This window comes from Anolis carolinensis, chromosome 5, assembly GCF_035594765.1.
Source record: "Anolis carolinensis isolate JA03-04 chromosome 5, rAnoCar3.1.pri, whole genome shotgun sequence".
NCBI classification, from domain to species: Eukaryota; Metazoa; Chordata; class Lepidosauria; order Squamata; family Dactyloidae; genus Anolis; species Anolis carolinensis.
This window is the reverse complement of record NC_085845.1, coordinates 193,832,556-193,850,241: the sequence shown is the minus strand read 5'-3', so window position 1 is coordinate 193,850,241 and position 17,686 is coordinate 193,832,556. Positions and strand designations below refer to the sequence as shown.

General features: G+C 39.3%; 1 protein-coding gene across 2 annotated transcripts in view; it reads right to left on the bottom strand.

Annotated features, from left to right (window-relative positions):
• The window catches only part of st8sia1 (ST8 alpha-N-acetyl-neuraminide alpha-2,8-sialyltransferase 1), a 156,168-nt gene that overhangs the window by 118,689 nt on the left and 19,793 nt on the right, over positions 1 to 17,686 (bottom strand). For both annotated transcript variants that reach the window (XM_062983217.1, XM_062983216.1), the window contains exon 2: positions 2,208 to 2,352. In XM_062983217.1, the coding sequence (XP_062839287.1) occupies positions 2,208 to 2,352 (145 nt within the window). The remainder of the gene's footprint in view (positions 1 to 2,207; positions 2,353 to 17,686) is intronic.

Genomic DNA, 17,686 nt, shown 5'->3' with positions numbered 1-17,686 from the left:
CAAATCCCATCTGAACAACTCTTACAAGACCCTGTGATGGTTTCACTGTATGATTGCCATAAATCAGAAAAGACTTGAAGGCACAGAACAAATTTCTATATAGGCTTTTGCACGGGTTATTTTATGACTTTAGTAAATGAGAGTCCTCAGACTGGCACCATCCCACCAATATTAACCAATTTTAATTCTAATTAAACTGGTCCAACATGGGCTCTGAAAGAGTAAGATTAAACTGGTCCAACATAGGCCCTCGTCTTAATCTCAGCCTTGCTACAAATGTACTTGGTGGCCTTAGAAATGGCAACAATCTCCTTTATCTGAAATTCGAGGACAATAACACACACAATAGCAAGGACATTGTTAAAATTACAACACAATAATATGTGTTTTGTATCATAATCAACAAAGCCTGAACCTTGTGCCATTTTTGCCTTACGTGCAATTTCACAGGGAGCCACTATTATTGTTGTTCTAGCTTGCTTTGTTTGAATGAACAGAATGAACACTGTTAGTGATGACTAACTGAGAAAACGTGTCAAAATCCACAATCCCAAAGTCTGAAATATACAAATAGTAAATAAATGTTTTCAGAGGAGAAACACTGGTCTGATTGGGAGGTGCAGATGTTTCCCTAAGAGGAGCTAATGGTTGGGAGAGATTACTTGTCTTTGGAAAATTTGAAAAATGAAGCGACTGCAATCTCAGGAAATGGACAAGTCCTCCTTGTGTTTTGGAAAAACAAGCAAACAAAAGGACATATTTATTGGGAGTCCTGTCCTGAACCCTATTGTCATTTAGACCTAGCCCATCAGTGGATTTATCTTCATTTAAAGAACATCCTATAATTAACGTGTCTATTCTGGTTTGGACCAACCAAAAGAATTTCTGAAAAATGTGTTGCAAAACTTGTAACTACTTGCAGCGAGTTACAGCTTGTTTGCTTTTAGTAATGAGGATTATACCATAAATTCAGTATTAAAGTTGCACTTCAGTAATTAATGCAAATAAAGACAATGGACCATGGTTTACTGCATTATAAAACTGATTTTACTGGATTATAAACATTTATTTTATTTTAATTTCCATTTAAAGTATTATTTCGGCAAAACATTTTGCCGGTGGCTTGAGTTCTGGTTAACTGAAGCCCTTTCTACATTGTCATATAATCCAGATTATCAAAACAGATAATCCACATTATCTCCTTTGAAACGGGATTATATGAGGACCCTTCTACACTGCCCTTTTAAAATTATCTGTTTTGAACTGGATTATATGGCAGTGAAGGCTCATATAATCCAGTTCAAAGCAGATTATGTGGATTATCCACTTTGATAATTTAATACAAATTGGCAGTGTAGAAGTGGGCTGCCTACAATGCCGTATACTCCAGTTCAAAGCAGATAATCTGGATTTTATATGACAGTGTAGAAGGGGCCTGAGAGTCTACTGTAGCTTTAAAAGGATATAAAAAGTTAGAGCAAAATTGTTTCATTTGTGTAATATGTAATGTTTTCTTGTTGCTTCTAGATGTTAGTTTCAAAAGGGTATTTTAGAAGCATTTTGACATGATTTTGTTCATGCCATTCTATTATTATTATTATTATTATTATTATTTTATTGACACAACGACATAGTATGACACAGCAAACAAGACAGGTATGCTGGATTTCATGTCATAAAACCACAAGTCGAACACTTCCCAAGTGTTCAGGACTGTGTGATGTATATTATTATATTATTATTTTATTATGACACAGCAAACAAGATAGATATGCTGGATTTCGTATCACAAAATCACAAGTCGAACACTTCCCAAGTGTTTAGGACTGTGTGATGTATATTATTATATTATTATTTTATTATGACACAGCAAACAAGATAGATATGCTGGATTTCGTATCACAAAATCACAAGTCGAACACTTCCCAAGTGTCTAGGACTGTGTGATGTATTTTCAGATGATGCGCGCAGATCCCAGTAGGGTGGCCTTTTGCAGTTGGCAGATCATGATTTTGTCAATGTCTATAGTTTCCAAATAATAATAATAATAATAATAATAATAATAATAATAATAATAATAATAATAATAATATCCAACATCTTGCACAGTTTCACAGTGCCTTAGACCATCACCAGAAAATAGCTCCAGCTACCAGATACAGTACACAAATGTTTACCCATCCGAACAGAACAAGATTGTTACTTACCTTTGGGAAAAGCGAGAAGGTTTCATTGTCAATGGTGAAGGAGTAGAGAAATTCACCATCATACCAGAGGTTCTTCCCCACCGGAGAGTTCTCCTTGGTCATTGCAAAGAGCTGACCAGGGTCACAGCACTCTTTCAGCAGTTTCCTAGGAGGAGGAAATGGAAAAGACAGGCAGATGAGTTGGATACATTGATGAGAAGGATTTTTCAGCTTTGTACAAGAAATATGGGAAATGGGGTGGGAATCTTTCAGTCCTTGGGCTATATGATGTCAAAAGAATTATAGAATTGGAAGAGACTCAAAAGGGTCATCCATGCAGGAACACAAAAACAGAGTACTCCTAACAGATGGCCATCCAGCCTCTGTTTTAAAACCCCCTTCTGTAACACCCCAAGGCAGCTTGAACACTGGAAACCATACAGAGACCAATAATCATATAATATCTTTATTAAAACAATAATAAATTCAGGAAAGAATAAGTGGAAGGGATGAGTTAGCAATAGTCCTTTAAGGAATGGTATGAATTAGTCCAAAGCGTTGAAGAGATATGTCCAATATTATTGTCCAAAGTCCAGAAACTGAAACACGCTCAAACTGTTGAAAAGTTCTTGAGCGGGGAAAGCAACAAGGAAGCAGGAGTAAATAACAAAGTCCAAAGTCACTGAAAAGTCTTGGATTACACAAGGCAGGCAAAAAGATGAGGCTAAAAGCAATCTGGATTCAGGAACAAGGCAAGGACGTGAATTCACTCCGGATTAACAATGGGAGTCGCCAGGAAAACAGGAGACTCGGCTTGGAGAAATCAAGGAACTGGAAACGATGAAGTCACTACGTTGACACCACAAGAAGTTCACAGTGCAAGATACTTTTATAGAAGTTAGATCTAATAACAGCGAAGGGAACCGAACTCTCCAAATGTTCCCAAAGCAATCTGCTATCCAGTATCCCCTTTAAATGCCAAGCTGCTATGTCTGGGATCTTTGTTGCTGGAAAGACTGTCTCCTGTTAAAGGATACATTCCCTGGGGAGCTTGAAACATCTGGTTCTTCCACGGGAGTAGTGTTATCAGTATCTCTCCCAATTAAGGAAGCCTCAGAGCTATCCACAACTGGGGTCTGTAATTGGAAGGAACTTGAAGGAGAACTGGGTGAAAAGTCAGAATAAGCTTCATCCTGGTCAAAGTTCATTTCTGAACTAGGTTCAGCACCCAAAGGCGACTGGGATATAACACCTTCTTTGGACACCAAAATGATCAAAGAACACTGAATCTTTTGCAGGATGAAATAATACTGAGAGAGCAACATATTTGCTAAGTATATAAGTATTAAAAGACTTTAGAACAGTGGTTCTCAACTTTCCTAATGCTGTAACCCCTTAATACAGTTTCTCATATTGTGGTGACCCCCATCCAGAACATTATTTTCATTGCTACTTCATAACTGAAATTTTGCTACTGTTATGAATCGTAATGTAAATATCTGATATGCAGGATGTATTTTTATTCACTGGACCAAATTTTGCACAAATACCCGATACGCCCAAATTTGAATAGTGGCGGGGTTGGGGGGGGGGGGGATTGATTTTGTCATTTGGGAGTTGTAGTTTATTTATTTATTTTATTTATTTATAGTATTTATATTCCGCCCTTCTCACCCCGAAGAGGACTCAGGGAGGATCACATTACACATATAAGGCAAACATTCAATGCCTTTAACATAGAACAAAGACAAGACAAACATAGGCTCCGAGCTGGCCTCGAACTCATGACCTCTTGGTCAGAGTAATTCGTTGCAGCTGGCTGGCTGCTCACCAGCCTGCGCCACAGCCCGGGGTTTATAGTTAACCTACAATCAAGGAACATTCCAAACTCCACCAATGATGGAATTGAATTGAACCAACCTTGGCACAGAACTCCCATGATCAAAAGAAAATACTGGAAGGGTTTGGTGGGCATTGACCTTGATTTTGGGAGTTGTAGTTCACCTACATCCAGAGAGCACTGTGGACTCAAACAATGATGAATCTGGACCAAACTTCGCACAAATACTCAATATGCCTAAATTTGAACACTGGTGGAATTTGGGGAAAACAGACATTGACATTTGAGAGTTGTAGTTGCTGTGATTTATAGTTCACCTAAACCAAAGGGGTTCCTAAGACCATCAGAAATAGGTGCTTTCTGATGGTCTTTGGCAACCCCTCTGACATCCCCCTCATGACTCCCCCCCCCCAGGGGTCCAGACCCCCAGGTTGAGAAGAGCTGCTTTAGAATAATTCTGGACTACTGTGGAGGTTGTGAGAGAGCTGGGACTGAACAATCAGAAGCCCAAGGTGGACTATTAAAATGGTTCTAACTTTATTGCTTCTCTTGATGGAGATGAAACGCCTGAAGGAACCTCTCTCAGCTGGCGCAAGGCCATCCTTGGCCCAAGGGACCTAGAAGTAAAACCATTCTTATATAAGGAATGTATAACAATGAGATTATGGCTTTATTCCAGTTTGGGTTTTTATATTGAGATATGTAAGGAGCCCTGGTGGCGAAGTGCATTAAAGCACTGAGCTGCTGAACTTGCAGACCGAAAGGTCCCAGGTTCAAATCCCAGGAGTGGCTTGAGCGCCCACTGTTAGCTCCAGCTCCTGCCAACCTAGCAGTTCGAAAACATGCCAATGTGAGTAGATCAATAGGTACCGCTCTGGTGGGAAGGTAACGGCGCTCCATGCAGTCATGCTGGCCACATGACCTTGGAGGTGTCCACGGACAACGCCGGCTCTTCGGCTTAGAAATGGAGATGAGCACCAACCGCCAGAGTCAGACATGACTGGACTTAACGTCGGGGAAACCTTTACCTTCACTATTCTTTTCTGTACTTAGTTTTGCTTTCTATGACTAAGCTGAACCCAAGGGTTATGACTCTAAGGAAATCTAATCTGGCGACTGTACTGTCCGGCAGAGCACTTTGCGGATTGATATTTTCCTTTTCCTGAAAGCAGAGGACAGGGCAGGAGGATTCCAGCATGGGACCTTGAACAGTGCCTGCAAGGAACTCTGCAATCTAGTTTGTGCAGCATCAAAAGTTTTGGGTGCAAAGCCAAGCAATTCTATTTGCACATAACACCAGCTGGATTTGTAACAGTCTGACATTAAATAAATTAAATCTGTGACAGAAGTGATTCCATCAGGCAAAAGTAGCAGAGGGAGAAAAAGGAAGCAATGCTACTCAGTCATTCGTCAGGGAAGTTGGCTTGATTTGTGTTTTCCTCTCTTGCAGCTGTCACCCCCGCAAGGGCTATTCTGTCAGGAGGGAAGAAGAGGGACCTTGTTGGTTTGCCTAAGAGGCCACCTTTGGGTCTTGTTTAAGAGCGGAAAGCAGAGTATAAATACATATCATCATTATCACCATCTGTTTCCCATCTCTGACTAAACAGCAAAAGATCCACCAGGTCATAGCAGAGGGAAAGGAAGTTTAAATGTTCACCCCATTGGTTCAGCTAAGGGTCAAACTCCATATTTAACTTTTTAACAAGAAATCAGAATAGCTATGAAGTTTAGATAATAATGATGACAATAATAATAATAATAATAATAATAATAATAATAAAAAACCTGCAAAAGTATTGGAGAATGAGCACGCAAAGATAATGTCGGACTTCCGAATCCAGACTGACAAAGTTCTGGAACACAACACACCAGACATCACAGTTGTGGAAAGGAAAAAGGTTTGGATCATTGATGTCGCCATCCCAGGTGACAGTCGCATTGACGAAAAACAACAGGAAAAACTCAGCCGCTATCAGGACCTCAAGATCGAACTTCAAAGACTCTGTGGCAGAAACCAGTGCAGGTGATCCCGGTGGTGATCGGCACACTGGGTGCCATGCCAAAAGATCTCAGCCGGCATTTGGAAACAATAGACATTGACAGAATCACGATCTGCCAACTGCAAAAGGCCACCCTACTGGGATCTGCACACATCATCCGAAAATACATCACACAGTCCTAGACACTTGGGAAGTGTTCGACTTGTGATTTTGTGATACGAAACCCAGCACATCTATCTTGTTTGCTGTGACATAATAAAATAATAATAATAATTTATATCCTGCTTTTCTCTCTTGCTAAAGACTCAAAGGTACCAAAACATATAAACATTAAAATAGAATTATTATTTTTTTGAAAAGGCATGACTTTTAGAGATCATAACCTTTTGGAAAACTAGAATCTCCATAGCCATTTGGAAGCATGACCCTTTGTGGAGATCAATTGGCATGCACGCTATTTAGAATAATCATGACTTTTTGTGTAAAACATGATCTTTCTAAGAAGAGTTAAATACTCGCTTGAATCAATCTTCTTCTTAGTGGCAAATATTAACTAGTATTAATGGAGGGCAATGTAGGTTTCTCAGTTATTTAGACTGATATCCCTGGTTTTCTCTTTGAACTGTTAGGAACAAAGATATGCCAATGCATAAAATATATAGCAGATCTTCAGAAGTGTTATTTCAGTTGCCCCCCAAAAAATCTACTCTCTCATAAAATATATTGCTTTTAAATCATGCTCTCAAGAGACCAAAAAAGAAGTAGTTTTTGTGAAAAGGTAACATAGTTTATTTGCTTTAAAAACTTCATATATTAAGCATACAGGTACATTGCTTATTGGTTCAAACTTTAAACAGTTTGTTCTTTAAGCATTGTATTTCAGTCTCTTCTCTGTTGCATACAAACAAGCACTTTCTTTTGATGCATACTGTACTCAACTAACTTCTAATGCCTTCTGCATACTGACTACTAGAATAGGGCCTGGTATTTGTTTCATATGTTTCATACATGCTTTGGTACAGTACCGTTCATTTGTATTGCACGGTATGACAGACCCCTCACCATATGGATGAAGCAGTGAAACAAAAGTGAAATCAGCACAAAACCATTTGCTTTTATGCTGTTCATTCAAGGTAGCGCTCCCTGAGCAACTATGTAAACTGTCTAAACCTACATAGGCATAATCCCATCAATCATCTCCTGCATTCAAGATCAGGTCTTTTTAAATGAATGGTTGCTTAATGCTCATTGTCTTGTGCAGGTTGTGTAAATATATCTAAATACATTAAAAATGTAAAGGTTTTCCCCCTCAGACAAGTCCAGTCATGTCTGACTCTGGGGGTTGGTGCTCATCTCCATTTCTAAGCCAAAGAGCCGGCGTTGTCCGTAGACACCTCTAAGGTAATGCGGTCGGCATGACTGCATGGAGCGCCGTCACCTTCCTGCCAGAGTGGTACCTATTGATCTACTCACATTGGCATGTTTTTGAACTGCTAGGTTGGCAGAAGCTGGGGCTAACAGTGGGCGCTCACTCCGCTCCCGGGATTTGAACCTGCGACCTTTTGGTCTGCAAGTTCAGCAGCTCAGTGCTTTAACACACTGAGCCACCGGGGCTCCTAAATACATTAAATACATTAGATCCTAGTAACTGGTTGTAGACTCTGGGCTCTTATCAAAGCTTATAAAAATTGGTTTACATAGCATAATATATCTAGGATTGCAGAAGATATATATCTATATATATAAAAGGGTAATGAAATTTCGGCCTAGGACAAAACAACAAAACTACACATCCCAGAAACACTAAACCTGGCAGCACAACCCCTCATCCATGCCTCTACGTTCATACAACAAAAAGAAAAGAAAAATAAAGTCCTAATTAGAGGGAGAGGAATAATTGTTTTGGCCAATTGCTGCCAGTTAGAAGGCTAAGCTCTGCCCACTTGGTCTCCTAGCAACCCACTCAGCCCAGGGGATGGGCAGAGTTAGGCCTCACTTAGGCCTCTTCCACACTGCCTATAAAATACAGATTATCTGATTTTAACTAGATTATATGGCAGTGTAGACTCAAGGCCCTTCCACACAGCTATATAACCCATTTATAATGGATTTAATGTAAGGCAAAACCTTTACCCTTTACCTTAACTACCATCAATTCCTCAATACTTTTATTTCCCGTACTACCATACTTCGCCACAGCAACGCGTGGCTGGGCACAGCTAGTATTTTCCTTTTCCTGATATATATATATATATATATATATATATATATATATATATATATGAATTATTTTTATTGTAAGCTTTCAGTTCATCTTGATGGCCTTGAAACAGGAGTGGGAAACATACAGTTCATTGCTTAATTGAATTGAATGTGTCCATGTGCCTCCGCTGGGTGTCTAAAACACCAAGACAAAGTGTCCATTTGTACACACAATGGGTACTTTTTAAAAATGCCTTGTTACAGGGGGTCATTTGCATCCATCTGAAAAGGTTTAAAGGGTTTTGTTTTGTTGTGGTCTAAAATGGGTCTATAATAGAAAGAAGGTAGGGATTCTAAGCCGCCTTGCTGAGAAGCTCCGTGGCCACTGAACTTTTCCATTTCCTGCCATCTGCTGCCAGTCTTGCTATATAATCTCTTTCCTCCATCCTTCTGCCTTAAAGCTCTCTCCATGCCTTTTTGTGTCATCATTCCTCACCCTCCTGGAGCTACCGAGTTTATTTCATCACGCAGGAAATTTGTCCAAGGGGAAGCGTCTTCCCTTTCCTTTCTGTTCATGCTTCTAGGCTTCCTTCTGCTCAGGTGGTGGTCGGTTTCAATATTTTATGAAATCTGATTTGATTTAAAGCATTTGGAGAAGGGAAAAACACTGTAGTAGGTAACACAGCAGTACAAAAAAAATGTGATTTTCACTTATTTGATTCCAGGAAAGAAAGAGATCGGTACAAAATTGCCCTGCATTGTAGTGTTGCTGAGTTTTATATAATCAAGTTTTAAATTGCTCGGTTCTGTAAGGGGCAGTTCAGAAAGTTAATGTGGTTTACTCTAGGTAAGTTGGAACAGAAATGTTGAAACATATTGTTTCTCCAACCAAGTATCAAAGCCCACTAGATTTTAATTGTAGCTCACTGATACCAGCTTCATTAAGGCTGCATCGACACTGCAGGATTAATGCAGTTTGACACCACTTTAATACCATGGCGGATTGCTATGGAATCCTGGGATTTGTAATTTGGTAAAGCATTCGTGCAGTGAATGCGAAAGATGTCTTAAAATGACAGGTCCCATGATTCCATAGCACTGAGCCATTGTAGTTAAACTGATGTCAAACTGCATTAATTTTACAGTGTAGATGCACCCTCAGGCTTTTTCATTCACAGGGACACCTCCTAACCCCTTTAGATTTCCTCTTTGACTCTTTATCTTATCTACACACATCACATTAGGTGGAAATAGTTTATGTGAACCATTTTTGCCATCAAGTTGACTTCGATTCATGGAGACCCTATGGATGAAGATCTCCAAATTTATGGAAATCCTATAGAAGAAAATCTCCAAGTTTATGGAGACCCTATGGATGAAGATCTCCAACAAATGCTGTACAGATTATTTTACAAACAGCCTACAAATTCTGTAACAATTCTAATCAGTTTCCGACATAGACAGTGGTCACAAAGTCCCTCTCAGACCGACTCTAGTAAAACAAACAAACAATTCCAGCCAAATATGGAGATTTGCTACTCCTGGAAATCCTCAGGAGTTGTCATTTTGCCCTCAAGCAAACTGCAGGGCTCTGCTTTAGTGTGTCAAAAGGGAAGTTTTTTTTCAGAGCCAGAAAATGTTTTTGGTCACTTCTCATTTCTAGAAAATGCAAGAAAATCCACAGTTAAAGATTTGATGACTTGGTTTCACTGAATACTTGCCACCTTGTCCTTGCAGTTGAAGATTTTAGGGATTGCATATGCAACCTTCTGCATTCAAAGCATGTAGTCTGTCCATTGAGTGACTGACTACATACTTTGTAGTCTTCCCCACTGGAGAGTTCTACTTTGTCTCTACTACAAGTGAGTTGTAGTACATGAATTCCTCCCTCTAGCCTTTCCTCAAATCTGTTGAATTCCCCTATTTCAGCCACACACAAATCATCTTTGGCATGCCAAATCCTAGCCTGTACAGTCTATTCACTTTCTCTAGACTCTCCTCCTATCCCTACAAATTTTGGTGGGGTCTATCAGTCTTTCAGTTATGCAGAAATAAGTGTCTTCCATGCTTCTTATTGACATATCAAATCAGTCCTTCATTGGGTCTGCTCATACATAACAAGTCCAAGATTTCTAGGTAAGGAAAACTTGGCAATATGCTGCAATTGTGTTTTTGTCTCTCTTTCAGAGGATCACCACCAACACTGTGGCCTCTTCGACTTCAAAGTCACATAGCTGCATGAAGACGGAGAACTCAACATGACCTCTTTAAGGGCAGTTCTTCTGAGACAGGATGGGATGGACCCCTTGAAACAGAGGACTTACTGACATGCGTGAATGAATAAACAGTTATATGGCTCAGCTAGAAAACATTGGGAACTATCCAAGGTCCTGACTGTAATGCATAGGAACCTGCTAGACTACAACAGTGAAATTCTTTACCTTGAATTATCTTGCCCTGAACTGTATTCATTTCGGTCTGCATGTAGTTTAGGGGAGGGGTCTTTAAAATGCTTAACCAGAAAAGTCCTGGGTCTTACTACAATCCCCAGAATTCTGCAGGAGGCAGCTACAGGATTTCAGATGGGATGCATACTCTTGGTCTACTCTTTCAGTTCTAATTTACTTCAGCCTGAATCTACAGGTAGCTAATTTTGCTCTTAAAGCCCTAAAAATATGATACACCACCCTCCAGCTTAAAGCAGATCCTGGAGACCATAAAAAGAACTTTGCCAAGCTTTATGCAGGAGTGAGAAACCTTCAGACTTCCAGATGTTGAACTATTACAACCTATCATAACGTTACGTGGTAACTAGACCTGAACTATATATTGGAAGGCCCTAAGTTAGATACATCTAAATGTGCCAAAATAGAGCTGTACTGCTTAAGATAAACAAACGGGGCTTATGTAGAAATAGCAATTGTCAAAAGCCAGAACTGTTTCCATAGCTGAACGGGGATTCAACCCCTGGTCACCAGGGTCTTAGTTCAACATTTGACCCACCAGACCACTCTGGCTCTCTCTGAACCTACTTTCCATTTATTGACCACATCTCTCAGCGGTTGCAATTTCTCTTCCTCAGTACACATACACTTACAGTGCCAGGAATCTGACTCCAATTGTCAGTGTTAAATAAACGATCAGAGTATCAATCTGATTTTTTGCCGATTAATGTATCTGTTCACATAATTACTCAATCAACCTCCCTTCATCCTCAGACTTTGTCACAGCTTTTAGCCATCTCGCTCAAATTGATCAATTGCTTAATTGGTCATTTATTGATTATTCTGCATTTTATCTGCTGTTGACTGGACAGTTCTAAGACAAATGGGGTCCCACACAGACTCACTTTCCCCAATCTTATGAATTCTGAGCAAATTTCATGGGATCTTCTGTACTGATACATTATCTTGTTTGTTTCACTCTTCGTGTCAGAACATAACATAAAATGGCCAGCAATTCCCTCACTTCCCCTACCTTATGTGTATTTTCCTCTATCCCTTCAGTACTAAAATACTGTAAACGTAATAAGAACGTTAAGAGAGGGAAAAGTAGGCAAAATGAAGGCCTTGTTTTTCTGTAGATTATAAGTTCCAGCATTCTTCATGAGTCTCTATGTTGGCTAAGATGCTGGTACTTGCATTCCAATATTATAGGATTTTCCCCATTGCATTAATAAAAAATACATTTGTAAACTAGGTCATTACTATAATCAGACTTCTGCCTCTAAAAACATCTGAAAACTACATATAATGCCGAAAGGAGCTCTCCTGTTTTTATGTTGTTGATTTCCTCTATAACTAGTCAATACAAATAGATGGGCTGGAACAAGACTTGGCACTACTTTCTGTAAGGCATAAGTAGACTAAGTTTGGATTCTTCCCCTTGGTTCACTCCATTATCCTAGTAAGAGACAGAGTAGTAAAACTGGATACAGAACTAGTTTTTGAATTATACTGCAGGGAATTTCTTGCAAAATGTTGATTTTCCAATAAGATGGTAAGGATCTAAGATCGAGTGCACCTGGCTGGGGTTCTGCATTAACTGTGACCTGGCTTTCATATACAACAAAGTCAGGTAGTAAAAGGGGCAGGGAGACTATACAGACAAGAGGTCATTCCCACCCTCTTCCTATTTTTGGATGCTCTCCCATGTAAAAGCTCCCTGCAGGTAAAATGTCAAATAGATGTTTGAGCAGGTCTTGTTGCCATGGATTTGGCTGCTGGGATAAACATAATGGGAATGAAACTCTTTCACTGCATGTCAACAGACAAATGAAGACTTTTAATCCATTTTAGTGATTAGAAGTGCAATGCCAAAGTGGTGTTTGTCAGAAATATTTTTAAAAAATTAGCTAGGTATTTTTAATTAAGGAACCCCGGTGGCGAAGTGTGTTGAAGCGCTGAGCTGCTGAACTTGCAGACCGAAAGGTCCCAGGTTCAAATCCCGGGAGCGGCATGAGCGGTCGCTGTTAGCTCCAGCTCCTGCCAACCTAGCAGTTCGAAAACATGCCAATGTGAGTATATCAATAGGTACCGCTCTGGCGGGAAGGTAACGGCGCTCCATGCTGTCATGCCGGCCACATGACCTTGGAGGTGTCTACGGACAACACCGGCTCTTCGGCTTAGAAATGGAGATGAGCACCAACCCCCCAGAGTCAGACATGACTGGACTTAACGTCAGGGGAAACCTTTACCTTTACTTTTTAATTACAAAAATGTGAGTCAAGAACTGAAAGGGTTAAATGAATGCAATGACTCAGCAAAAGCTGCAGTTCAATATAAGCAGGTGTGCCTGTAGCTTAGTAGGCCTCAGTGTGAGAGAAGCCCCAGGTTGAAGGTCCCATGTGTGAAGCTCCAGTGTGAAGGTTGCTGTGTGTAAAGCTCCTGTGTAAGTACGGTGTGAGAGAAGGCTCTGTGAGAGTGAAGCTGTTTATCTGCATGAGAAAGAAGACCAGTGTGGAAGCAAAGAAGAAAGTATAAAGAACTTTATTTACGTTATGGAAAACCTTGTTCTTGTAAATAGTGCAACCATATTATTTTACTACATAGAAAAGCCTGCTAAGGAAGAGATAACATTGGTCGGTGTGTTTTTGTTCTTTTTATCACTTTTGGCTACTGGTGCTGGGTCACGCTGCTGCTAATAAGTTACTCTGCTATATATTTATGGAGAGGGTCTTTTGTTAATAAGCCCATTTGCCCAACAGAGTTGACACATGTCATTGCACTCCATAGGACTATTTTGTGACCACATAAATATGTGAAGACTCTGAGCTACCTGTGAAGTATCTTCATTGCAGAGAAGTAAAGATTCATACTACTTAGACATACAAAGAAATATATTCATTTTCTAACTAATGTAACATATTTGAAAGTTATATTTATAATGTTTTGAAGTTGAAAATTTTAAAAAAAAATGAAAACCATACTTAGCTACACTAGGTCAGAGCTGCTTCAACTGGATATAAATGTGACAGCACAGAATAATTCTACACTTATGTACAACTGAGCATATATAAATACAGGAACACAGCTCCAGTGCACATGGAGCTTGCATACATTATTACCAAAGTCCTCAGTGAAACTACCAAAACAGATAAAAGAAATGAAGGAGCACCTTATTGGTGTTAGATAAAATTGTTCATTCAAAAGGGACCAATTGTGTCTGATCTTGAAAGCTAAACAGGATCAGCCCTTGTTAGTGATTGGATAAGAGGCCGCCAACAAATTCCAGGTTGCTGATTAAGAAAAATGCATTGGAGGGGGGGGGGGCTTCCACAAATATATAAACCTCACTGATCTAGTTGCCAATATACTGTATATACTTGAGTATAAGCCTAGTTTTTCAGCCCTTTTTTTAAGACTGAAGAAACCACCCTCGGCTTACACTCAGGTGAGGGCCCCGTTTGGCTTATATTTGGGTCAGCTTATACTCAAGAATATATGGTACATTTATTATTTTTCTCTATTATTATTGGTATTATCACATTTATTTTACTCTGTTTTTATTATTATTAATAATACCTTTATTATTTCACTCTGATCTTATTATTATTATTGCATTTATTATTTTACTCTATTTATTATTACATGTATTATTTTCCTGTATTTATTATTATTATTATTATTATTATTATTATTATTATTATTATTATTATTATTACATGTAGTATTTTACTCTATTATTATTAAAAGGATACATAAGCACATTTACATTGAAGAAGATGAGAATAATGATTTGATCAGAGTTGGACAGTCTTAAATTTGAGCTTTATGTAAATATTCAAATTTAACTACTGATGTCTCAATTAATGTAATTTTATTGGTATCTATTTTTATTGCTGAAATTTACCACCCTCGGCTTATACTGGAGGCAATGTTTTCCCAGTTGTTTTGTGGTAAAACTAGGTGCCTCGGCTTATATTTGGGTCAGCTTATACTCAAGTATATACAGTACCTAACAACCTCTAAGGATGTCTGCCATAGATGTGGGTGAAATGTCAGGAAAGAATGCTTCTTGATCATGGCCATACATGGCCCTACAGCCTGGAAAATTCACAGCAACCCAGTGATTCCAGCCATGAAGGCCTTCAATAACAAATTATACCATCTTCATATGGAGAAAGTCCGTATGTGGTTTTTTCAAAAAAAAATAGCAGAATTGCAAAATTTTCCAGTAGAACTTTCACCGGGGCTCTAAATAATGTTATGTGATGAAATGTTAAATAATGGTGCCCAAGCTTTCTCTGCAGAGAATTAATAAGATCATCCCAAACAATCACCTTACTGAAGATGCCAACAGAAAAAGAAATCTCAGCTTTGTGAAGATTCCAAAATATGGGAACCAAGCCAATTTCATTAATTAAATTTTGATAGGCTGAGTATTTTCTCTATCTTCAGGATGAGATACATGCTGTTCCTTTCTCCATCAAAGTGTGTTGTTAATATACACCATTACATAAGCAATATATTGGAGTTCAGCCATGAATGCCACAGAGGTATTACCTTAACACAGTGAACACTCCTGAACTCATTTAATTTTGAAAGCCAATCAAGGTCATGATTGGTCAGGACATAGAAGATCAGGGATCTCGAACTGAACCAGGAAAGAATCATTCCTAAAGTGAAACTGCCCTTCTGCCAGACACATCTGTTCCTGAACATATTCCTCATTATCCATGGAAGGGTGCCTTTTTCAAATGCAAGTCCACCAAATTTCTAGTAATGTGGATTTTCCTTGCTAGAAAAATACCTAGAAGTTTACATCCTATATTGAGGACAGCTGAAATGACAGACAGCTTTACAACAGCTATAAGACAACTATGGATAAATGTAGGTTTGTGGTATAGAAATCCTCTTTTGGGAAAATATAACTTCTGGGTGACTTTACACTCTCTCTCAGCCCCAGAAAACTATGTGACAGATTTGATTTAGGGTAGCTGTAAGTTGGAAACAACTTGAAGGCATGCCACAATAAGAATAATAAAGCACACAGCCATCCTCTCTGTAGATATTGCAGTACCACTGTCAGCGGCAAGTCTGAGCCAGAGAGATTTCTCCAGCCTCCATCTGCCAGTTTCTCTTTGGTCTGATGCTGCCTGCCACTGACAGTTACATAATGAAGGACCGCTCTGGCGCTGCGTTTCAAGGTAAATCTGGGGTCATGCTGTGGATTATTGGAGTGACTCAGACCTCAGGCAAATCTCTGGCTTTGGGTTGTTCTCGCCTGTCCCCATAAAAGCTGTCTTTGAAGGTGTGGATGCAAACAAAAATGTTTCCAAAATATGTATGATATTCTTGCAGAATTAAGGCAAATGCTTTCCATTTTATAAGAGTGTTACGATTTAGTGGAAGGCTTATAGCTGAAAGGCAGAGCACATATTTTGCATACATTATTTTATTAATTATTAATTGGTTACACTTGCATCTTGCATTCATGGCAGTGTATATGGCTCTCTCCTCATAACAACCCTATGAAGTACTGAGGGACTGTGTGTAAAATGCCTCCAGTATAATTCAGCTAAAACAACTTTTAAAAAAATACTAAAATAATCATTAAAACATAGCATTTTAGCTTCTCTCACTCCCTGTTATGTACTAAAGTATAAAATGCTGTATTTTGTCTCTATATGCTGCTTTTTCTCTCTTACATAGACTTACCAGATCACTTCCAGTTCCAACAACAACAACAACAACAATAACAACAACAACAACAACAACAACAACAGAATGGGACTGCCCATATGGTTCGAGGAAGAAAATGATCACCAACTATAAGCTAGAGCAAGTATCCTATTAGGAAAGGTTACAACATCTGACTACATTACCTTTTTTTAAAAAATGCAAGAGGTTTTTAAGATGTGGTCCATGAATGGCTTTCAGGATGCCTCTCAATCAGATGCATTTTTAAATGATCTTCACTTTTTTTCTATAACTTTAAAAAATGTATTTTAGCTTATCTAATGAGGGAAACTCACAGCTTTCATCATATTCTCATGGCCTGAAAAATTCTCATGGCCTGACAACTGTGTTGCCAGCTATATAACGTTATGCAAGTATGGGCAAAACAAAAGAGAGAAACTTTTGTCCTTCATGATGCAAGTAAACCCAGGTTTGACTGCCAAAATTTAAATAGTAAGCCTTTCATGCAGGTAAAAGAAAGGACTTCTTCATGTCAACGGAAGGAAGGAAGGAAGGAAGGAAGGAAGGAAGGAAGGAAGGAAGGAAGGAAGGAAGGAAGGAAGGAAGGAAGGAAGGGAGGAGTTGGTTCAGGGATGAATGGACTTTGTAGTGTCCACATGATGCAGGGGGCTCATTCGCCTTAATGCAGTCTTATCCCACATTAAAATGTGTCTGTGCAGACCGTGCTGATGCTGATCCAGAGTAGCTCACCTTGGATGAGTATCACTGTTTCCGTCACACAAAGTCCATATAGTTCAAGGCACAGCAAAAACACTCTGGGGGGATGGCCTTCCAAACTCTATTTAAAGACTTCTAATGAAGGAGAATCCATCATCCTCCAAAACAGCTCTTACTATCAAGAAGTCATTTTTATTACAATTTGAATATTTTGTCTAGAATGAAGGGGGAAAGTCTGTTTGGGATGGCATTTTCCTTGTCCGCATTGGCCCTGCAGTGACCCAGTTAACAGTACACACAGCACATACTTTGTGGTGAGATTGCCATAATCTGCCACACATTTTCCTTGGTGAACTTGCCTTCCTGCTAGGAGGTGGTTAGCATTGCCAACCCATATAAATATCTTCTTCTATACACATAATAAAAGTAAAAATATGTATGTGTGAATGTGGCAGGGGTGTCCACTTACACAGACAGCCTCCCGCCTCCACACACAACTTTAACCCACAGAGCTGGGGAGCCCCCAAAGCCCTCCCACAATAAGTTACAGTGAGCACCACATCCCAGTGTTCCTTTATCTCTCCATTGATGTGGAATTTG